The sequence below is a fragment of the Pseudophryne corroboree genome, chromosome 4, assembly GCF_028390025.1.
Source record: "Pseudophryne corroboree isolate aPseCor3 chromosome 4, aPseCor3.hap2, whole genome shotgun sequence".
In the NCBI taxonomy this organism is placed as follows: Eukaryota; Metazoa; Chordata; class Amphibia; order Anura; family Myobatrachidae; genus Pseudophryne; species Pseudophryne corroboree.
In genome coordinates this window covers 368032518-368058083 of record NC_086447.1, presented here as the reverse complement: position 1 = coordinate 368058083, position 25566 = coordinate 368032518, and the positions used below count along the sequence as shown (strand labels likewise).

Here is a 25566-nt window from a genome sequence, read left to right as displayed (position 1 = left end):
TGAGATCTGTGGGTTAAACGGGGAACCATTATCCCAGGGTAAAATTACCTCTTGCACTAGCCAGATTTCTTTGTTTATTGGAGCCACACACTCTGAAAAATTGTCCTTTTATGTGACTGTCTGTACTTTTGCCCCATTGGTGTTGGGGTTACCCTGGTTAAGGGCCCACAATCCTCAATTTGACTGGGTCTCTGGGGAGATTCTTAGTTGGGGTACTGATTGTTTCAGGAGTTGCTTGAGCCTTCCAGTCAGGCTCTCGCAGCTAAGTTTGCCAGGATTGCCAGGGTGTTATGCAGATTTTGCGGACGTGTTCTCCAAAAAAGTTGCAGAGGTACTACCTCCCCATCGCCCCTATGACTGTGCCATTGATTTGTTGCCGAATGCTAAGCTTCCCAAGAGCAGGTTGTACTCCCTGTCACGTCCTGAGACTCAGGCTATGGCAGAGTACATTCAGGAGAACTTGGCTAAAGGATTTATCAGACCTTCACAGTCTCCAGTTGGGTCGGGGTTCTTCTTCGTGGGTAAAAAGGACGGTTCATTGCGACCCTGCATCGACTTCAGGGAATTGAACCGTATCACGATTAAAAACTCATACCCACTGCCTCTCATTTCGGTCTTGTTTGACCAGCTTCGTACTGCCACCATTTTTTCTAAGATTGACCTACGCGTACAATCTAATCCGAATAAGAGAGGGGGATGAATGGAAGACTGCCTTTAATACCCACTCAGGGCATTATGAATATTTGGTGATGCCTTTTGGGCTCTGTAATGCCCCGGCAGTCTTCCAGGATTTCATGAACGATGTGCTCAGGGAATATTTGGATAGATTCTTAGTTGTATACTTAGATGACATCCTAATCTTCTCCCATTCCCTGGAGGAACATCGGAAGCATGTACGCTTAGTCCTCCAGTAACTCAGAGACCACCGGCTTGGGGCGAAGCTGGAGAAGTGCGAATTTGAAGTTCAGCAAATCGCATTTCTAGGATATATTATCTCCCCAGAAGGTTTCCAAATGGAGGGTTCCAAGGTACAGGCAGTCCTGGATTGGGTGCAGCCCACTAGTTTGAAGGCGCTTCAGCGTTTCCTGGGCTTTGCAAATTTTTATAGACGATTTATCGCTGGATTTTCGTCTATAGTGGCGCCCTTGGTGGCACTCACTAAGAAAGGGGCGGATGTTGTTCACTGGTCTCGTGAGGCCAAAGCGGCTTTTGCCCGTCTCAAAAGGGCATTTGTCTCGGCCAAGGTGCTGCGACACCCAGATCCAGAGCGTCCTTTTGTGGTGGAGGTGGATGCCTCTGAGATGGGTATTGGGGCAGTGTTCTCTCAGATGGGAGTGTCTGATAATCGCCTTCATCCCTGTGCTTACTTTTCCCGTAAATTTTCGCCTGCCGAGATGAATTATGACGTGGGTAACCGGGAATTGTTGGCTATTAAGGATGCACTCGAGGAGTGGAGACACTGGCTTGAGGGGGCTAAGTTTGTGGTCTCAATTCTCACCGACCATAAGAATTTGGCATATTTAGAGTCAGCGAAGCGTCTCAATGCCAGGCAGGCACGATGGGCTTTGTTTTTTGCTCGCTTTAATTTTTTGATAACATATCGCCCTGGGTCAAAAAACATCAAGGCTGATGCGCTCTCGCTGAGTTTTGCTCCAATCCAGGAGACCACCGAGGAGCCGTTGCCCATTGTGTCCCCATCATGTATTAAAGTGGGCATTACCCAGGACCTCTTGTCATTAGTCCTTAGAGCACAGGAGCAGGCTCCTCCAGACCTTCCGGTAGGTCTTTTGTTTGTGCCTCCTAGGTTAAGACAGCGAGTGTTCCTGGAATTCCATGCCAAGAAGTCGGCAGGTCACCCGGGTATTGCCAGAACTCGGGAGTTGCTATCTAGGGCGGTGTGGTGGCCCTCGGTGGCTAAGGATGTGGATCAGTGGGTTCGGGCATGTGACATCTGTGCCCGAAATAAGACTCCTAGAGGGGTTCCTGTTGGCCCATTACATCCACTCTCTATTCCATCTAAGCCATGGACCCACATTTCAATGGATTTTGTTGTGGACTTGCCCAAATCCTCTGGGATGACAGCCATCTGGGTTGTCGTTGACAGGTTTTCGAAGATGGCGCACTTCGTTCCACTGGTTGGGCTGCCATCGGCCAGACGCCTGTCTGAATTATTTATGCTGCATGTTGTGCGCCTCCACGGGTTGCCACTTGATGTGGTCTCTGACCGCGGATCCCAGTTTGTGGCCAAATTCTGGAGGGCATTTTGTTCCGATCTCCAGATTTCTGTCAGCTTGTCGTCAGGCTACCATCCGCAGTCTAATGGGCAGACTGAAAGGGTGAACCAGACCTTGGAGCAGTTCCTCAGGTGTTATGTCTCCAAGTGTCAGACTGACTGGGTTGCTCATCTGTCAATGGCGGAGTTTGCCTATAACAACGCGGCTCACTCTGCTACAGGGATCTCTCCCTTCCTTTGTGTGTATGGGCATCATCCTAAGGCCAATTCTTTTGACCCCCTGGACTCCACGCCTGGTGGTTCCTCTGTCGTTTCGGTCCTTAGAGGTATTTGGAGGAAAGTGAAGAAAGCCCTTGTGTCTGTGTCATTAGTGACCAAAAGGGTTTTTGATAAGCGGAAAAGACCCTGCAGCTTCAAATTAGGAGACTTCGTCTGGTTGTCTACCAAGAATTTGAAGTTGAAACAGCCATCTCATAAGTTAGGCCCCCGGTTCATAGGCCCTTATAAGATCACCAGGGTTATCAATCCGGTGGCATTTCAGTTAGATCTGCCCCGTTCTTTGGGTATCAATAAAACATTTCATTGTTCCCTTTTAAAACGGGCGATTAGTAATCCTTCTTCCAGAGGAAGACCTTCCCCTCTTCTGATACGTGGCCAGAGGGAGTTTGTTGTTGAAAGGATTCTTGACTCCAAGATGGTTCGGGGTCGGCTGTCATTTTTGGTGCACTGGAAGGGGTATGGCCCGGAGGAGCGGTCGTGGGTGCGCAGTTGTGATCTTCATGCCCCCAGACTGATACGCTCTTTCTTCTCGCAGTTCCCCGATAAACCCGGTGGTAGGGGTTCTTTGACCCCTCGTCAGAGGGGGGGTACTGTTAGGGTCTCCTGCCCTGTGCTGCCACGTCGTCATGGCAACCGGGAGACAAGTGCTAGCGGAGTAACCTGAGCGCAGCTGATACTCCGGTTCGGGTCTTTTGCTGTGCAGTGGTTACAGGCATGGGATCCGGTGCTGGTTTTTGTGCTCACAGTCTGTGAGGTCTGAGGGGGGCGTGGACAGCACCTGCTTTATAAGGCCTCTTCTCAGGTTAAGCAGATGCTGCTGAATCTTTGTTGGTTAGTCAGTTCCTGAAAGTTAGCCAGTACTGTGTAGCTTTGTATTTTGTTGTTGCTTACTGCAAATAGGCCTGGGCATTTGGTACTACACTCTGCCAATCCAGACCTAGCAGTAAGACTGGAGTCAGTCGTTTAGCCTGCTGAGGTTCTTTTGCTATTCTGTGAACCCAGCAGGTTTGTGGCTGTACTTTCAGACCTGCCTGCATAATCCTCTCTCACTGTGCAGGGCGTCCATGTGTCAGTTTAGTGGCAGTAAGCTGAACCTGGGCCCTGCAAGTGAGAATTATCATTGTGGAGACTCTCCTTGTGTCTATTATTCCATCTCTGACCAAGGAGTTTACTGCCACACCCGTTGGTAACCCTTTAGGGTTTTGCTGTTGCCCTTAGCAACAGCATTTCGGGTTCTCTACGTATTAAAACACAACATCTTGCTTTTTCCATCTGAGCATTTCTAATACTAGGGAGACACCCAGTTTCTTAGCCTCTGGGCTTCTCTGTTCACTCTGTGTTGGTTTTGTTACCCTATCACCTTCTGTGTATGTTATGTCATATTTCCCAGTCTGTCTGTGAGTTCATTTGTTTGCATCCCTCTCTGTTCAGACACCAGTACATTCCTGCAGGCACTGGTGTGTATAACAGTTCAAACACCAGTACATTCCTGCAGGCACTGGTGTGCATAACAATAATATGACTTGCTGTGTGGATATATGGCTAGCACACTGGTAATAACACAACTGTTATTCCTCTAATGCTCACCTGTATCTCCAGCTGCAGATCAGACTCTACTATGTTGCATTTTCTCTGTGTCTGAGACACTTGCAGCTCTGTGTCCTTCTTTGCATACCTGCCTTCCATGCTGGTTTTGGCTTTCATCTCCTGCAGTTGATCCTTGAGGTGGGCGATGAGTTCAGTACGACTCTGAGACAAAACATGAAATGAGGGCTTCTTGGATCGATGGACAGCTCTAAACTTACCACATTAAACTGCATACTAATCAGTGCAAACACTTGTTTTAAGATGGCAAGTGGTCTACCCCATACTGAGCGGGTACTTTGATTACTACAGAATGTTTTCAAAGATTATCAGATTATTCAGTCGATTTCTTCATCACCACAAAGTGTTTCACTATGTATTATATAATCACAAATAATATTATGAGTAGAGAAGACACCTTCACTGCATTTATATTATGGAACACATAATACTGACAATAGCCAGGCTTCTTAGCATAGTGGTTGGTATTCATTAACTGAGAACTAATATGAAAAATTCAAGGTAAGAAAACTAAAGAATAGCTTTATTTCAAGAAAAGAATACAGGTCTTATATATATTTACTATATATACTATATACTCTGCTGCTTAGAGCACATGGCGTGACTGGCTTTGATGATTTCATAACTGCTACCCTTTCAACTATATATTCTAAAGCTGGGTACACACTAGACGATGTGCAAACGACGTGACGGTCGTCCCGATTTCCTTTGAACTACAGCATAAACAATATAGTGCGTACACACTGCAGTCCTTCAAACGACCTAATGGCATATCTTGCATCATTAGGTTGTTTGGTCGTTAACCATTTAAATGTGTATATATATATCAGTAGTAGATATATCAGTAGTGCGTACACACTAGATGATTTGAACAAAATCGTAAGAGATATCTTCAGATCTGTCTGAAGATGCGATAAATGACGCACAGGAGTGTGCGGTAGTGAGTACACACTGGACGATGTGGATGATTTGATATTCTGATTCGGCTCAAAACGTCAGATTGTCCAAAATATTGTCTAGTCTGTATAGAGCTTAAGAGTTGAATTTCAGTCAGCGTGATGTGTTGCTGTCCAAATATTTCCATTCTGATTCCAAACTGTTACTTTCATAACTAGACTGCTTATAGGCCCTACACACTTGTAGATAATACTGCACGATTTGAACGATCTTGTTCATTAATGAACGAGAACTCGTTCAAATCGTGCAGTGTGTATATACCAGCGATGAACGATGCGCGGCCCCGCGCTCGTTCATCGCTGGCCTATCATCACTGATACATGCAAGTCAATCTGAACGATACCGACATATACAATGTGCGGTATCGTTCATTGTGTATGTATCAGCGATGAACGATACTCACGATAACGACGATCCGCCGCCTGCACGCCACGCCCGTCCGTCCGTCTGTCATCAGAGGAACTCCCGGCCGTCACTGAAGAGGAGCGCAGCCGCAGCACAGCCAGCCGCAGCATCGTGGAAGAGGAGCAGCGCGTCTTTGGTAAGTATAGCACAGTATTCCCACTGGCCACCAATGTATAAAACAGTGGCCACCAATGTATAAAACACTGGCCACCAATGACACACTGGCCACCAATGACACACTGGCCACCAATGAATTTAATCAAATCCACTGTCCACCAATGCATTATGTCCCCCGGCAGTGTGCATGCAGCATGTGTTCCTAGTACACAGCATGCATATTGATATGCTGTGTACTGAGAACACATGCTGCATGCACACTGCCGGGGGACAAACCGCTGCCCACCAATGTATATAATATATCCCCTGCCCACCAATACATTATGTCCCCCGGCAGTGTGCATGCAGCATGTGTTCCTAGTACACAGCATGCATATTGATATGCTGTGTACTGAGAACACATGCTGCATGCACACTGCCGGGGGACAAACCGCTGCCCACCAATGTATATAATATATCCCCTGCCCACCAATACATTATGTCCCCCGGCAGTGTGCATGCAGCATGTGTTCCTAGTACACAGCATGCATATTGATATGCTGTGTACTGAGAACACATGCTGCATGCACACTGCCGGGGGACAAACCGCTGCCCACCAATGTATATAATATATCCCCTGCCCACCAATGCATTATGTCCCCCGGCAGTGTGCATGCAGCATGTGTTCCTAGAACACAGCATGCATATTGATATTGATATTCAACCGCTGATCGCAAAGTTCCCACCATTGAATATAATGGCGCGGCATAGTGCTATGCGCCGTCTGACAGCTCAGACGTGCACAGCCAATCAGGAGAGTGCCACGACGTGGTGCTCCCTGATTGGCTGAAGGGACCCTCTGTGACAGGAGTCACGGGGGGTCCCGGCAATCGGGGAAAGGGGTCCCATGTGTAAACATGGGACCCCTTTCAGTGCGTGGTCCGGCTTTTGCGTTTTATTTTTTTGCCAAGTACAAAAAAGAAGAGGACAGATCTACACTGGATTTTGGTGAGTATAATTTTATTTTCAGGTACCCCGTGGATTCGGGATCCGGTCTGAAGATCGACAGTGTCTAGGTCGACAATGTTTAGGTCGACCACTATAGGTCGACAGTCACTAGGTCGACATGGATGGAAGGTCAACAGGGTTTCTAGGTCGACATGTGCTAGGTCGACAGGTCTAAAGGTCGACATGAGTTTTTCACATTTTTTGGGGGGGGGGATTTTTTCATACTTAACGATCTACGTGGACTACGATTGGAACGGTAAAGTGTGCCGAGCGAAGCGGTAGCGGACCGAAGGCACCATGCCCGAAGCATGGCGAGCGAAGCGGTGCACTAATTTGGGATCCCGGTCACTTTACGAAGAAAACGACACCAAAAAAAAAAAAATATCCTCATGTCGACCTTTAGACCTGTCGACCTAGCACATGTCGACCTAGAAACCCTGTCGACCTTCCATCCATGTCGACCTAGTGACTGTCGACCTATAGTGGTCGACCTAAACATTGTCGACCTAGATACTGTCGATAAAACGAACCACACCCGTGGATTCTACTTGGAGAAGTGGACCGAGTCGGCATGTGAACATAGGTAAGTATGTGTGTGTCGGCGTGCATGTATGTAATAAAGTTTTACTTTCACGGTGTGCGTGTACTGTTTTTATTTGGGTATTTTTTTTGCAGTAGAACTACAGGTACCAGCGGGCCCGTTTCCCCCCCGCATGCTGGTACTTGTGGTTCTCCAAGTACCAGCTTGCGGGGGAGGCTTGCTGGGACTTGTAGTTCTGCTACAAAAAACAATACTCTTTATTTTGTCACTTGGCTATCAGCCTACCATCCGCAGCCCTTGGATGGGGGGGGGGGACAGCCTTGGGCTTCACCCCATGCCCTTGGGTCGCTGGAGGGGGGGGGGGACCCCTTGATTTAAGGGGTCCCCACTCCTCCAGGGTACCCCGGCCAGTGGTGACCAGTTGGGGATTTAATGCCACGGCCGTAGGGGCCGGTATAAATATGTCCCCCGGCTGTGGCATTATCTCTCCAGCTAGTGGAGCCCGATGCTGGTGTGAAAAATACGGGGGACCCCTACGTCTTTTGTCCCCCGTATTTTTTGCACCAGGACCGGACGCAGAGCCCGGTGCTGGTTGTTAAAATACGGGGGATCCCCTGTCATTCCCCCCCTCCCCCCCCCCCCCCCCCCCCCCCCGTATTTTTACAACCAGGACCGGCTCAAAGAGCCCGAGGCTGGTTATGCTTAGGAGGGGGGCCCCATGCATTTTTTTCTTGATTTTTTGAAACACTTTTGTGCCGTCCATGAAGTCGAATCCAGGACGCACACTATCGTCAATTGGTCCTTTTTTCGACAGCGGGACTGTCAAATCCGTTTTTTATTGAATATGTCGAATTCGGGTCCCGGCGGGAGGGTGTCTGACTGTCGAATTTAAAAATGGTCGAATTCCAGACGGAATTCGACCGCAATTGCATATACCCCATAGTACAGTACAGTAGGCCATTGCTGTATCTTGCAGCTCTGTGTCAAGTATACTATCCATATCTGTGCTGCATTATTGTGAGCAGTATATAGTAGGACAGTGCAGCATTTTGGTGATCAGCAGTATACATATAGTACAGTACAGTAGGCCATTGCTGTATCTTGCAGCTTTGTGTCAAGTATACTATCCATATCTGTGCTGCATTATTGTGAGCAGTATATAGTAGGACAGTGCAGCATTTTGGGGACCAGCAGTATACATATAGTAAGGTACAGTAGGCCATTGCTGTATCTTGCAGCTCTGTGTCAAGTATACTATCCGTATCTGTGCTGCATTATTGTGAGCAGTATATAGTAGGACAGTGCGTCTTTTGTCCCCTGTATTTTTTGCACCAGGACTGGACGCAGAGCCCGGTGCTGGTTGTGAAAATACGGGGGATCCCCTGTCATTTTCCCCCCCGTATTTTTACAACCAGGACCGGCTCAAAGAGCCCGAGGCTGGTTATGCTTAGGAGGGGGGACCCCACGCATTTTTTTTCTCGATTTTTAACCCATTCCCACCCCTTCCCACTGAAAAACATGCTCTGATCTCTCCATATTATTTTAGTCAGTAAAAAAAAATATATATTCTTTTAAAAAATATATAAATAATACTTGTGGCTCCTAATAGACAAACCAAGTACATAATCCCTTCCAATATAAATAGATATGCTATTAGCAATAAAAAAAAACACAAAAAAAACATGTTTTTAAAAAAATGTATTCGATTCTGCCAGCAAAATGAGGCGGACTGAAATTGACGAAATGACTGTCGAAAAGCACTGTTGTCGAATTGACATTCTTCAATTGAATATACTTTTGTCGAAAAGCCGCATTTTGACCATTGCAGATATGTCGAATTTTGAAAATGTCGATTTGCAAAAAGTCGAATCTGAAACAACAGGTATTTTGACGAAAAGTACTGTATTGCATTGTCGAATCCAATTCGACAGGTTTTTTTTGTCGAAAATGCCCCGTTTTTCGACATTTTCATGAATTCGACCGCAATTGCATATACCCCATAGTCTCTGTAGGGGCGTCAATAACACGCATCAAGCAACCTGGCCACTGGCTGAAACTGAGGTCTGGAACGCAGCCAGAAGTCAGATAAGTGATCCGCCCAAAGGATGGGGACAGATAACATAGTAACATGGTTGTTGATGTTGAAAAAGACAACTGTCCATCGAGTTCAACCTATATTTTCATTTACTGCTAGCACTGGATTATCTTTCCTGAGCCATATATAGTATACTGTATAACTCATAGACTGACACTCCAGTGACAAATAATTACTTGATACAGCGTAGCCAAAGTGCCAGTCCAGTCACGTGATTAAAAGATGTTTATCTAATGATAATTTCACAATAAAGACCTAATCGTGGAAATATGGTTTGCCTCCTAAAATTTTTACCACCAAATATATGATTATTCACAATATTGATGTTAATAGTGAACCAATGAGAAACATTGTTGATTGACAACCTTAATAAGTAACCCTATATAAAGGACACTTTGGACATTGAGAGACATTTTTGAAAAAGTTGCACAGTGGCGGCGGAATGCGTTAGTGACGGGCATTGCACCATTGGGCATTGTGACAAGGAGCTCCTTTACTGGCAGTAAGACTTTGTGCACACTCGGAACCACCAGCAAACTACTATACCAATTGTGGAGAAAGGAAACTAGTGACTTTGCGTTGGACTCCTCTGCACATTAGAACCATCGCTAATTTGGATCCTTATGAAGGACAACAACAGAGCCAGTAACTAAGTATTTAACCACTTCCCTGGCATGAAACTTCCTGCAGCTGCTACTCTCGGAGGGACCTTCCAGTCCCTCTGCCTCCCTGCACCCTCCCCCAGTGTGTGCCATGCTGCCGTTCACTGCTGATCGGCGGCTGCAGACAATAGCTGCTGGGGAAGTGTAAATAAACCCCCCAGCCCCCCAAGTGTGTACCTGGTGACTGAACGGCTGTGAAAACTAAAGTCGCAATGGTCCCAATGTTTCCAACGTTCCTGGTGTTTGATGATGCTGACTGATGTTTGAAAACCCAATTTTATTTATAAATATATAAAAAATATATATTTTTATATACAGGTTGAGTATCCCATATCCAAATATTCCGAAATACGGAATATTCCGAAATACGGACTTTTTTGAGTGAGAGTGAAATAGTGAAACCTTTGTTTTTTGATGGCTCAATGTACACTAACTTTGTTTAATACACAAAGTTATTAAAAATATTGTATTAAATGACCTTCAGGCTGTGTGTATAAGGTGTATATGAAACATAAATGAATTGTGTGAATGTAGACACACTTTGTTTAATGCACAAAGTTATAAAAAGTATTGGCTAAAATGATCTTCAGGCTGTGTGTATAAGGTGTATATGACACATAAAGCCATTCTGTGCTTAGATTTAGATCCCATCACCATGATATCTCATTATGGTATGCAATTATTCCAAAATACGGAAAAATCCGATATCCAAAATACCTCTGGTCCCAAGCATTTTGGATAAGGGATACTCAACCTGTATATATATATATATTTTTTTTTTAATAAAATAATTTTGGATAAGTTTAAATGCATGTTCTTCACCTAATTCACTCATTTAAAAAAACCAATCAATTTCTGATTGGTTTTGGTGGAAAAAAAATTGTAAGTTAAGTGGTTAAAGATGGATGTTAAACCATTGGTGGGGCCAAGCACCCTTTTGACTGAACTGCCCAATAAGATCGCATTTGCCCAGAAATATTGATTCAACTGAACCTATCAGCAACTGCTTTGTAATGGATTTTTACCTTGTTGGTTGTCTTATTATGAATGATATATTTTTATTATTATTATTATTATTCCCATTTAAATTATTTAACATTCATTTCTACAGTATACTACCCAGCGCTGTTTTTATTCTTTAACCTTTGCTCAGGAGACTTTATTAACAGTTGCTTTGGAATAAACAACCAACGATAGTGCCTGATCACAATATATATTGCTTATATATTTTTCCTTTGTATCTTTGTATCTTGAAATGGTATGACACTTCTAATAAGCCTCGCCGACCTGAGGACTACTTGCATTACCTGCATCTCCACTTTCTTCTCCAGTCTGACATCCTGCAGCTGCTTCTGCAAAGCTTTTATCTTCTTCCTTCCTTCTTGTTCTCTGGGGAAAGAAGCACAGCATGATAGACATTAAGGATATGTAATTGTCCAAGCTTATTTTATAAGCTTAGAAAATGACAGTCACAATATAGGTCAACAACATCATGTTATCTGTGAATAGCACTAGGCACACCTTGTAGCCCCTGCGATGTAGGTGTGGAATAACACTTGCCACCCCTTCTTTTACTTGGCACACAACACATCATCTGCACCCATTCTTCCCATAGTGTAGCACCTCATGCGTTCCAGAACATGTCTTCTCTGTGTGCCATCACACCTCTACTGTTAGTGGCATTACATTGTAACTACCCTCACCATATTCATACAGTATCATATCATCTCTAGTCATTCCTCTCTAAGTTGTACTAAGTACTCTGTCCCCATTCCCATCTGTCTGCAGCACCCATTCTAACGGCCCATTCTCACCTGTGTGCATCACCATATCCATTATATATGCTCATTCTTACCTGTGTGCATCACCATATGCCGTATATGTGTCTATTCTTGTCTCACAATAACTATTCAATGTGCCCATTGTATGTACAACACAATGCCCATTCTAGTTGGTCATTCTCAGCTACGTGTAGCACCACACCCAAATTCTCACTTATAGGTGGCATTACTATCACCCTATGTGCCCCTTCTCACATATGTGCAGCCACCACTCCCACTCTATGTACAGATCAACTGTATGTAGCTTCATATCCTCCACTGCAGCTCACCTGCTCCTCATCCTCACTTCTATATGGCAAAAACAAGTGCCGCCATTTTCACCTTGCTATTGTGTCGTAGAAGTTTGCTTTTTTCTCTTTCTCCATGGCCACGGCACGCTGTAGGCTCAGAAATGACCCTGAGGTTTCCAGCTCAATCAACATATCAGCAATGATGTCTGCTGCAAATTGTCTGTGAGAGCAAATGAGAGAATTGTGACTGAGAGCTCTGGTAGTAAATGGTTAATTTGGGTTCTGATATCACAGTTATGTTTTTGGGCATTGTCAGTATCAGCCTGACCCACTTACACGACACAAAGTGGCTGCCTTACCTGTCAGCCTGGACCTTCTTTAGGTTGTCAGAAGTTAAAGGACTTTGCTTCACAGCCTTCAGAAACTGTACATTGCTCATTTTCAGCTTTTCACTTGTTTCATGCATCTGATCTTTCAAATGTAGCAACTTATGTGACATGGGAGGTGGCGCCAATTGGACATCCGCACGGCTTCCAATCAGTTCCTCAAACGTTCCCTGCAGTTGCCTCTGAGTCTTCAAGATTTTACCAATTTCATTTCCAACAATCTGAAATCACACAACAGAGTGATAATTACGCTACTGCCACATTAACTGCAAGTTGCAGAAACTTTTAGGGAAAATAAAATTCCCATTACAAAGTAGCACTGCAGAGTTTGTATAAGTAAGTGGTATTTTCAAACAGAGCATCTGTATATTGTAAATAAGAGTTATTCAATCCTATTGAGAACACACACAACGTTCATACTGAATGATCACAGGTAGGTGCTTTTTTGTGCAATCATGGTCCTCCCAGAATTCAGTATGAACTTTATGGCCAATTCAGAGTTGCCTGCAAGTCCAGTTTATAGATCTTGTGTTTTATTAACACTGCAAACGCATTAATGGGTGATTCAGCTGTACGCATCTCAGTTCCAATTCCACATGCAGATGAATGGGGATAACTGCACATTCATACCCCTTTCAGACCGCCAGCTATGAACACGGGTTATTGGCACATGAGCGAGCATAACCCATGTTCATGTGCGGTCTGAAAGGTGCCAGGGGGAAAATACCAGGTGCAGCGACCCGGTATTTCAACCCTGGTAGCGAGCAGAGTTGAACTCGTGTTCAACCTGGCTCACTGTGCGGTGTGAACGGGAGCCGAGTCGATGCAACCCGTTTCCCATTCACTGTGTGTGTACGGGCTGCGCTTGGAGATCATGTATGGGGCACCTGAGGCGGGTCGCATCCTGGGAGCTCCCGTGTCAGGCTCCAGGATGCGACCCGCTTCAGGCTGTGTGAAAGGGATATCACACATGGCCTATGTTGATAGAGGGCGTGTTGAGAGCATGCAGACAATTCTGTATGGCTATGAAGAGTAATGCATAGGTAAATATGTGTCTAATATCAGATGATCTCTTGCACCAAATAGAGAGCTGGTGCAGGTGCAAGTGTGTGCTGATAATGATGATGAATATCTAAAAAAGTAGGTGCATGCAACTGAGCATTCGGGCATGTGTGTACTCCATAACCAGAATTGTCATCCCTACTGTAGGGAAGCAGTCTTATCGGATCATGGACCCTTCAAAAAGCCATGTGTACACAGCCAAATGGATGGTCAGGACCTATCTAAATATCATTCTTAGCAAAACACATTACTATGGACTTAAACCACCTCCTAGTGTTTTGAAGCTGCCCCTACCTAAACTTAGGGCCTGATTCTGGTTTGTACGCAATGCTGATGTTCATGCATCTGAGCGATTATCGGAAGACTGTACATGCACCATGGCAGCACTACACACACACCAAGGTACCTTAGCGAAACCCCAGCAGTGAGGATTCATTCGCAGAGTGACTGACAGGAAGAGATCAGAGAGGATTAAGGGGGGGCCCAGGGAGTACATTACCCTGGGCCCTCCAAATCTCAGGGGGCCCCCTTGCAAATTAGTTTTTCAGAGATGGAGACAGCCTTGTCTCCATCTCTACATCGCAGGCATAACTGAAGCAGCTCCCCGGCTGGCGACTGCTCTCCTCAAGGTGCATACACACGCTGAGATTCGGGCTATGTCCGATTCTCACTATGCGACAGGGACTATGTCGGTATCGCGAGCAGAGCCGGATTAAGGCTTCGGGGGGCCCGTGGTACGTAAAACAAGGGGGCCCTAAGGTCTAAAATTAAAATCATAACACACACATATATATACACACACACAAGATAGAACCGTCACTCTATGCTGGAGATGCTTTAGTGGGTGCCTTCAGTTGAATTGATAATAGAAAACGAAGAAAACTGTGGCACTCGCAGATGCAGTAGAAGCAACTTTTTACTGGGTTACATCCATTAGAAATGTGCCTAAGACGGCCTTGACAATGCTTTAATCCACTAATGCCTGCCTTGAAAACGGTGCTCGCGGATGTAACCCAGTAAAAAGTTGTTTCTACTGCATCTGCGAGTGCCACAGTTTTCTTTGTTTGCTATATATATATATATATATATATATACACACATATATATATATATAGCAATGTTCCGATCAGCTGGCACTCCCAATCACAGATCCATCTGCCACGGTGCCTATTAGCATATGTAGCATACACAAACTGAACAAATAGCAGTCAATGGTCTCACTATCTGCTAATAAAAGACAGCAGTCATGGCATTTTGCAACATTTTGGGCGTTTAATGTCCGTCGTCGGGCAACCACTACTTGTTGCCTAACGACGGGTATTAAACGCATGAAACGTTGCAAAATGCCATGACTGCTGTTTTTTTATTAGCAGATAGTGAGACCATTGAGTGCCATTTCTATATATATATATATATATATATATACACACACACACACACACACACACACACACACACACACACACACACACTATATATATATATATATCCGTATGGTCCGGCTCTCCTTCTAATTAAAGTACCTGTCCGGGTGCCCTCACGTAGCATGCATCCACACATATCTCCGGGTGCGGCACTCCTGGACTTTTGCATAAATCACGGCTCAGATACAGTGGGGTTTGAAAGTTTGGGCACCCCAGGATAAAATTCATTTTAATGTGCAAAAAGAAGCCAAGGAAAGATGGAAAAATCTCCAAAAGGCATCAAATTACAGATTAGACATTCTTATAACATGTCAAAAAAAGTTTGATTTTATTTTCATCATTTACACTTTCAAAAGAACAGAAAACAAAAAATGGCGTCTGCAAAAGTTTGGGCACCCTGCAGAGTTAATACCTTGTACTGCCCCCTTTGGACAGCTGAGACCTGGCAGTGTCATGGATTGTTCTCAATCATCGTCTGGAAAGACCAGGTGATGTCAATCTCAAAGGTTTTAAAAGCCCAGACTCATCTGACCTTTCTCCAACAATCAGCACCATGGGTTCCTCTAAGCAGTTGTGTAGAACACTGAAACTGAGAATAGTTGACACTCACAAAGCAGGAGAAGGCTATAAGAAGATAGCAAAGCGTTATCAGATGCCCATATCCTCTGTTCGGAATGTAATTAAGAAATGGTAGTCATCAGGAACAGTGGAAGTTAAAGCAAGATCTGGAAGACCAAGAAAAATATCAGACAGAATTCGCTCGCAGGATTGTGAGAAAAGCAAGTCAAAATCCACGTTTGACTGCACGATCCCTCCAGGAAGATCTGGCAGACACTGGAGTTGTGGTACACTATTCTACTATAAAGAGATACTTGTACAAATATGGTCTTCATGGAAGAGTCATCAGAAGAAAACCTCTTCTACGTCCTCACCACAAAAATCAGCATTTGAAGTTTGCAAATGAACATATAGACAAGCCTGATGCATTTTGGAATAAAGTTCTGTGGACCGATGAGGTTAAAATAGAACTTTTTGGCCGGAATGAGCAAAGGTACGTTTGGAGAAGGAAGGGCACATAATTTAATGAAAAGAACCTCCAATGGGGGTGGATCAATCATGCTTTGGGGTTGTATTGCAGCCAGTGGCACAGGGAACATTTCACGAGTAGAAGGAAAAATGGATTCAATAAGATTCCAGCAAATTTTGGACGCTAACTTGATGCCATCTGTGAAAAAGCTGAAGTTAAAGAGAGGCTGGCTTCTACAAATGGATAATGATCCTAAACACACCACAAAATCCACGGTGGATTACATCAAGAGGCTTAAACTGAAGGTTTTGCCATGGCCTTCACAATCTCCTGACCTCAACATAATTGAAAATCTATGGATAGACCTTAAAAGAGCAGTGCGTCACAGACAGCCCAGGAATCTCAAATAACTGGAAGACTTTTGTAAGGAAGAATGGGCGAAGATACCTCAAACAAGAATTGAAAGACTCTTGGCTGGCTACAAAAAGCGTTTACAAGCTGTGATACTTGCCAAAGGGGGCAGTACAAGGTATTAACTCTGCAGGGTGCCCAAACTTTTGCAGACGCCATTTTTGGTTTTCTGTTCTTTTGAAAGTGTAAATGATGGAAATAAAATCAAACTTTTTTTGACATGTTATAAGAATGTCTAATCTGTAATTTGATGCCTTTTGGAGATTCTTCTATCTTTCCTTGGCTTCTTTTTGCACATTAAAATGAATTTTTGCCTGGGGTGCCCAAACTTTCAAACCCCACTGTAGGCAGGTATAATAACGTTTAAGTGCCACTTTATTAAGGCACTTTCATCAGACAATACACAATACAAAATAACTCACCTAAATAAGTGTACCCTCCACATGGACGCCAATCGCCGGAAGCCGAAAACCAAGACCTCCCACCTGGCCGGCCACTCGTCATCAATGACGTCATTCCAACTCACGCCTCACCTGGGCGGGCTGGAGTTTCACTAGAACACCCACATTAACTCCTATACAAACATCAAAAGTGCAAGTGCATAATAAACATTTAAAATTGCGAATAGCACACACCTAGAGCGCCCAGAAATCAAACAATCTTATACTACATTGTGGATCAGAGTATTAGCTAATGTAGATCGATCTTAATCACAATCTTATATTGACTTCATACTACAAACATCAAGGGCCTATGGAGGTAATTTACTATAATGGACCATTAATAGTTTTATTATGCCTGAATAACTTGCCAGCCTATCAGCACTACTCATTTATACTAAAGAAACCAATTTAACCCCAGATGTTCGTTAAGTCCCTTAGGGCTAAGTGTATCGAGTCTGAATATCCATTCAGACTCGCATTGCAGTAATTTGAGTGATCTATTACCACCTCTAATTAGAGGTGGTATATGATCAATCATTCTATATCGCAGCGTACTTAATGGATGTTTTTCTCTACTAAAATGTCGAGCTACTGGCTGCTCGCTATCTCCTTTGAGAATCGCTGCCTTTATGGCACTACGATGTGCTGCCATACGTTCTTTAAAGGCTCGTTGCGATGGAACGAGCCTTTAAAGAACGTATGGCAGCACATCGTAGTGCCATAAAGGCAGCGATTCTCAAAGGAGATAGTGAGTAGCCAGTAGCTCGACATTTTAGTAGAGAAAAACATCCATTAAGTACGCTGCGATATCGAATGATTGATCATATACCACCTCTAATTAGAGGTGGTAATAGATCACTCAAATTACTGCAATGCGAGTCTGAATGGATATTCAGACTCGATACACTTAGCCCTAAGGGACTTAACGAACATCTGGGGTTAAATTGGTTTCTTTAGTATAAATGAGTAGTGCTGATAGGCTGGCACGTTATTCAGGCATAATAAAACTATTAATGGTCCATTATAGTAAATTACCTCCATAGGCCCTTGATGTTTGTAGTATGAAGTCAATATAAGATTGTGATTAAGATCGATCTACATTAGCTAATACTCTGATCCACAATGTAGTATAAGATTGTTTGATTTCTGGGCGCTCTAGGTGTGTGCTATTCGCAATTTTAAATGTTTATTATGCATTTGCACTTTTGATGTTTGTATAGGAGTTAATGTGGGTGTTCTAGTGAAACTCCAGCCCGCCCAGGTGAGGCGTGAGTTGGAATGACGTCATTGATGACGAGTGGCCGGCCAGGTGGGAGGTCTTGGTTTTTGGCTTCCGGCGATTGGCGTCCATGTGGAGGGTACACTTATTTAGGTGAGTTATTTTGTATTGTGTATTGTCTGATGAAAGTGCCTTAATAAAGTGGCACTGAAACGTTATTATACCTGCCTATCTGAGCCGTGATTTATGCAAAAGTCCAGGAGTGCCGCACCCGGAGATTTGTGTATATATATATATATATATAAAAACATACTGTACATATATAAATATATTAACACATAAATATATTTATTTTTATATATATATATATATATATATATATAATAGACCCGGATAATTAACTTAAACTTTAAGTAGCATAAAAGAAAGTTCAGGCAGCCTTTCTTACTTTTGCACTGCTGTGCTGGCGTGAAGACAGGCTGTGATGCAGTGTCATACAAGCACAGAACAGGAGGAGAGCACGTTCCTCTCTCTCCTCCACCAGGTACAACAACCTCCGTCCTCTACCCGCGCCGAGGCTGTGCATGTCCAGGACCCCTCCTCCTTCCCCTGCAGCCTGCGCTCCATCCAGTCACGGAATAACGTATCATAGAACAGCGGAGCCGTCGTTCGCTCACTGGGGTGAGCAGCGTCGCATATCGGATCGGTAATAGAGATCCGATCTGCGGCTGGTGGCGGGGGGCCCTCTCACAGCGTGGGGCCCAGGGGTACTTACCCCCGGAGCTCCCCCCTTAATCCGACTCTGATCGCGAGCATATAATGACTGTGCTTGCGATACTGGCTTTGTCCGATGTTGGCTATGTGTCAATTTTGACTATATTTTCTACGAGATAGTCAAAATTGACTTGCCTGCACAGTATATCTAGGCATATGATACCAACCGCGCATCGGCATCGCATCGGGACTGCAAGGTGACTTTCACCTTGCGATCTGCACTAACTATATAGTCAAAATCGCAAAGAAATATCTCACCGTGTGTGCACACCTTCACGGAGAGCTCTGATCACCAAAGCTCTCTACTTTGGAAACATTGTTGCAAAGTCACACATACACAGCTAATACCGCTTTCACATCGCTAACCCGGTAAAGAACCGGCTTTTGAACACGCTTCCGACCCGGGTCTGAACACGCTATACCCCTTTCACATCGCAGTTTGGAGCCGTGTTATTCCCGGGTTGGTGCCTTTCACACTGAACCCGGTTCACCCTTTGAAAACATTTGTGATGTCATTATAAATGGACTTTTCTATCTCCTATTGATGAGGTTTGAAAGGTATTACAAGGAGGGGCTGGGGAGTGCTCAGTAGTGCAGCAATCATGGCCGACACAACACATGTCTCTATAGACTTTGTGATAGTCTCAGCTGTACTGCTCTTGGATTCAGCCTGTGAGAGGATATTTGAGCTTCTCACATTCTGTAGCTTGTTCAGCAGCTATGTTATGAGGAGGAGGAGGCTGCAGTATTTGACCTGTCTTGTTTCTGCTGCTGCTATGCTGGAGGATAAGCTAACCGGTGTTGCAAGTGCTGTGTGGCCAAATATGGTGGCACACTGCTCATAATATTGCCACTCCATACGGGCAGCACCACTTCTGTTTCTGTTGTGGTCGTGGACCTTATGGAAATTCCTTTTAAGGGCCTTTAGTTTATTGATTACCTGCTGGGAGGTACGGTGGAATCCAGAGGCTGCAAGCATCTTCGTTATGTTTTTGTACGTGATTGCATCCTTAACAGTCCCTGTCATTTGGTGGGTGATTTCCGACTCCCCTCTTATCCGTAACAGCTCCCTAACCTCATCCTCACTCCAGTTTGCCATATTCTCCAAGCACTGTAGTAATGCAGCACTGTGAATGTAGTATAAATAAAAACACACTGTTTAAAGCGTGCTGCCTGTTTATTTCCGGGTTCAGACAGGTGACATCATGCAGGGAGACAACCTATCACCTCCTTTTTAAGATTACCGAGTTGAATATAGCGGGTCTGAGGCTTTCACACTGCCAAATGAACCGGTTCTGAACCGTGTAGGATCCTTCTTTTTACACGGGTTAAAATACCGGGTTGTTTGACACGGTAAATTCATAATGGCGCTTTCACACTGCACCTCAAACCGGGTTGACACGGCTCAAACTCGGCAATATACCGGGTTATTTTTGCGATGTGAAAGGGGTATAAGGGAGCTGCTTACCACCAGGTGCAGCAGCAGCAGCTCGGCTCACATGGATCTCCTCCTCCTCTCCTCTCTTTGTTAGTGCTTCATTGTGTGTGTATACTATATGTGTTTGTAAGTATGGTATGAGTGTGTGTGTAGGTATGTTGAGTGTATGTATGCATGCTATGTGTGTGTTTGTGGAAAAGGTGTGTATGTTGTGTGTATGCATGCTGGGTGTAACGGTATGTTTGCTGTGTGTGACTGTATGACGTGTGTTGTGTATATATACAGTGACTGTGTTGTGTGTTTGTTTGTATATACTGTATATATATGTATGTATGCTGAGTGTGTGTGGATGTATTCAAAATATATATAAATATATATGTGTGTCTGGGGGCCCCCTTGACTCAAGTAACCCAGGCCCCCGGAGCGTTAATCCGGCCCAGGAAGGGACCGTTTAAGGGAGGTAATAGGGAGTGGTGGCAAAAACACAGGCATGTTGCAACCATTTTTGTGGCATATAACTGCCTACATCTGAGATCCCATACGCAGTAAACATGCCACCAGCATCTCCGTTCCTGCGACCAGTATGCGTTATCATAGACTTATTTGGGAAGTTGATGTTCATCATCATAGGCGTGCACACGTGTCTTCTGTGCACAGGCACCCCCTAATGTCCGGCACCTCCCGCACGCCACACCTGTTATAGCATAGTCTGTCACTGTGCCTCCGCTCCCCCCATGCAGCGCTCGCCTCCCGCAGCGGACGATGTACAGTATACTATGCGCAGCAAGTCTATGGCGGGCGCACGGAGGGAACTCACGTCAGGCTCCGCCTCTTGATGTGACGTATTGGTGTCACACGGCGCTCCCTCCCTTCTCACCCAGCTGCGCTCTCAGTGTGCCCTGCCACTGACCTCCCGCCACCACCGCAGGCCCAGCTCAGGCAGCGTTCCTCTCAGGAGGACTCAGAGCCGCTGCTGGAGTGGAGGACACAGCTGAGCCTGAGAGAGCAGAGGGTGAGACTCTGTCATTCTTTTCTTTTATTCTTTTTACTTTGGTTCTAGTTTTGTTTGTTTTTTTACACATGTGCATATATATAAGCTGAGCCAAGCATTTAGTAGTTTCCTGAGTGCACCTATAGTGTATAGGTGCACTAAGGAAACTACTGAATGCTTGGCTCAGCTTCTCTCTCTCTCTCTCTCTCTATATATATATATATATATATATATATATATATATATATATCACACTTTCCTGGTGTGGCACTCTTGGGTACAATGATCCACACTGTAGTCAGGCATGGATCATTGTACCCAAGAGTGCCGCACCAGGAGAGTGTGATTTACAGGTTATGTGAGGGCACTTGGGCCAGTAACGAGGTACAAGGAGAGCCGGACTGCACGAGGTTACATATATATATATATATATATATATATATATATATATATATATACCTTTTTTTTTTTTTTTTTTTAATGAGTGCAGTTTTTTTAGATCTAATTTTTTTCTCTCTCTCTTTTTTTTATTTTTTTTCAAAACTTACTGTATTTGGCCAGGCCAGCCAGGGAAAATAGCATGTATATACTATATATACTATTACTATATATACATGAAAAAGGGGGGGAAAGAGATCTGTGGATACACTCATTAAAAAAAAATAGAAAAGAAGAGCTACATAAATATGTTAGCATTAACTGGTTTCCAGAGTACACTTATAGATCTCATTCTTTCCTTTTTAGTAACTGTATTTATATACAATGATGAGATTGGTATGGTAGCACCACCTCTCTTTTAGTATTAGCATATAGAAATATGGATGATACTCATATCGTGTGGCATAATGTGAATTTCGGCTAATACCGTGTGGCGTAATGTGAATTTCTGCTCATACTGTGTGGCGTAATTTGAATTTCGGCACATACTGTGTGGCGTAATGTGAATTTCGGCGCATACTGTGTGGCGTAATGTGAATTTCGGCTTGTATTGTGTGGCGTAATGTGAATTTCGGCTCGTACTGTGTGGCGTAATGTGAATTTCGGCTCGTACTGTGTGGCGTAATGTGAATTTCGGCTCGTACTCTGTGGAGTAATGTGAATTTCGACTCATACTGTGTGGCGTAATGTAAATAAGTGGCACTACTGTCATTAGCTGGTGAGCATGGGGACATGTGTGACAAATGCTGGCATCCTGCAGAGGAGGCTGTTGGCATAGAAAGAGGCAGATGTGGCTCTAATGGCACATGTGTACATTTTAAACTTTACTTGTTATGTAATTTAATTATTTAATTTGAAACTTTACTTGTTATTAAAACTGAAATGTTCAGCCATCTAAATCTCTCGTACTTTTCAGAGTGGCCCACTCAAAATCGAGGTGTAGGTGCAGGCGGATGCAAAGGGTGCGGTGTGTGTGTGTGTGTGTGTGTGTGTGTGTGTGTGTGAATGCATATGCACCTAGGCCTACCACTCTCTAGTTCCACCACTGGGTCAGGGACAGGTTGGGGAAGTATAAACAGCAATAGGGTGCAGCGGCAGCTAGGGCTCAGGGTTATGCCGTAGCGGATAGTCAGTACTGGGCGGTGGTCACACCATTATGTTTCATTTTATTTCTCTGGGGTGTATCTCCTTGTAGTATTAGGAACTAGGGAGAAATTAGATTAAGCCATGTGAATCGACTGAGAGAATGTAAACTAGTGCTAGACACGCCCATAAGGCGGTGCTAGACATGCCCCTCCTGCGGTGCACCCCCTAATAATATTAGCTGTGCACGCCTATGTTCATCATTTCTGAGTTAATGCTGTGTATGTGTATGCACTTGCTGAGGAATTAGTTATGGCACAGTTGGGTATCTATACTAGTTTCTAGACGGCTACTTCACTTGCGTTGGATTAGCAAATCCATAGCCTGAGAATCTGCAGCTGCGTAGCCCTAGCACAATAATACAAGTGGTAAAGAAAGAGTTTTCTAAAAAATAAAACATTCAACAATGACCAGGGGTACTGTACTTGAGACTGGGGCACAAAAGGTTTGAATCAATGATGATCTAAATAGTAACTATGGGGGTAATTCAGAGTTGATCACAGCAGCAAATTTGTAAGCAGTTGGGCAAAACCAAGGGGGTAATTCCAAGTTGATCGCAGCAGGAAATTTTTTAGCAGTTGGGCAAAACCATGTGCACTGCAGGGGGGGGGGGGGCAGATATAACATGTGCAGAGAGAGATAGATTTGGGTGTGGTGAGTTCAATCTGCAATCCAAATTGCAGTGTAAAAATAAAGCAGCCAGTATTTACCCTGCACAGAAACAAAATAACCCACCCAAATCTAACTCTCTCTGCAAATTATATATCTGCCCCCCCCCCTGCAGCGCACATGGTTTTGCCCAACTGCTAAAAAAATTTCCTGCCACGATCAACTTGGAATTACCCCCCATGTGCACTGCAGGTGTGGCAGATATAACATTTGCAGAGAGAGTTAGATTTGGGTGGGTTATTTTGTTTCTGTGCAGGGTATATACTGGCTGCTTTATTTTTACACTGCAATTTAGATTTCAGTTTAAACACACCCCACCCAAATCTAACTCTCTCTGCGCATGTTATATCTGTCCACCCTGCAGTGCACATGGGCCCTCATTCCGAGTTGATCGCTCGCTAGCTACTTTTAGCAGCAGTGCAAACGCTAAGCCGCCGCCCTCTGGGTGTATATCTTAGCTTAGCAGCAGTGTGAACGAAAGGTTAGCAGAACTGCTCGAAAAAATTTTCGTGCAGTCTCTGAGTAGCTGCAAACCTACTCCTACCTTGCGATCACTGCAGACTATTTAGTTCCTCTTATGACGTCACATACACGCCCTGCGTTCGGCCAGCCACTCCCCCGTTTCCCGAGGCACGCCTGCGTTATCTTCTGACACGCCTGCGTTTTTTAGCACACTCCCGGAAAACGGTCAGTTACCTCCCAGAAACGCCCCTTTCTTGTCAATCACTCACCGATCAGCCGAGCGACTGAGAAGAGTCGCTCGACCTTGTGTACGACATAGTTTTGTGTGAAAGTATTTCGCGCGTGCGCACTGCGGCCCATACGCATGCGCAGGACAGCCGATTTTTAGCCTGATCACTGCGCTGCGAACAACGGCAGCTAGCGATCAACTCGGAATGACCCCCATGGTTTTGCCCAACTGCTAACAAATTTGCTGCTGCGATTAACTCTGAATTAGGCCAATGGGGGTCATTCCGAGTTGTTCGCACGCTAGCAGTTTTTAGCAGCCGTGCAAACTCTATGCCGCCGCCCACTGGGAGTGTATTTTAGCTTAGCAGAAGTGCGAACGAATGTATCGCAGAGCGGCTACAAAGTTTTTTTTGTGCAGTTTCAGAGCTCAAAACCTACTCAGCGCTTGCGATCACTTCAGACTGTTCAGTTCCTGTTTTGACGTCACAAACTCGCCCAGCGTTCGCCCAGCCACGCCTGCATTTTTCCAAACACTCCCAGAAAACGGTCAGTTGACACCCAGAAACGCCCCTTTCATGCCAATCACACTAGGCCACCAGTGTGACTGAAATGCTTCGCTAGACCCTGTGCAAAACTACATCGTTCATTGTACTCGTACGACGCGCGTGTGTATTACGCAGCATGCGCAGAACAGCCATTTTTTAGCCTGATCGCTGTGCTGCGAACAAATGCAGCTAGCGGTCAACTTGGAATGACCACCAATATGCACTGAATTACATAATTCTATAATAACATTATTTGTCTTCACTAAGTCACTCAGGGATACTGTGCAAATACGAAAAACTAAAAGCAAAGAAAATGATATAGTAATGGAAATGCTTCTCTAATGGTTTTCTGAATACATGAATGGTTTTCTGTATACATGAAGCATTCATTGCTTCAATGCAATAAATATGTAAGTGGTTGGCATACTAATGGGAAAGCATATAATTTTTAAATTAACTTCTGCATACACAAATCTGTTTATAACGACTAGAAAACGCGACAATAACATTTATTCTCCTCAACAATTTAACTTGGGTTTTCAGGTTTAAATCTAAAAAATGACCACTGATTACAAACATTTTTTTAAATAAGTTTCTATAAGCAGATAGCTCATTGCATCATTAATAATTAATAACTGCAGGAAACTGAGTAACCAGTTGCTTTTCTGTGTTTCTGGACTAATTCGCTTGTCAAGCAGAGCGAAAATTGAGTCTTTTTATATTGCTAGCCCTGTTGTCGCCACTGATAATCACTACAAGGTATACGGGCCATCACAGTAACATATCATTGGATACAACATTACAACACTTGTCAGCCCAACATTTTGCTGCAGTACAAGGTAATGTATTGTCCTGCTAGAAAATATTGTGATAACATACTGTATAGTTACACAAATAAGCAGCACTCAATTGAACAAAATGTAAAGAACAAAAAAATAAATAAACATATGTACT

The 25566-nt window shown here is 44.3% G+C and overlaps 1 protein-coding gene across 6 annotated transcripts in view; it reads right to left on the bottom strand.

Moving 5' to 3' along the window:
* Positions 1-25566, bottom strand: part of IQCG (IQ motif containing G) — a 108538-nt gene that overhangs the window by 51853 nt on the left and 31119 nt on the right. For 5 of the 6 annotated variants that reach the window (XM_063916563.1, XM_063916568.1, XM_063916567.1 and 2 more), the window contains exons 3-6: positions 12312-12559; positions 12044-12172; positions 11189-11270; positions 4100-4261 (exon numbers count right to left, since the gene is read on the bottom strand). In XM_063916563.1, the coding sequence (XP_063772633.1) occupies positions 4100-4261; positions 11189-11270; positions 12044-12172; positions 12312-12559 (621 nt within the window). The remainder of the gene's footprint in view (positions 1-4099; positions 4262-11188; positions 11271-12043; positions 12173-12311; positions 12560-25566) is intronic. The other variant, XM_063916569.1, reaches the window with a different exon arrangement.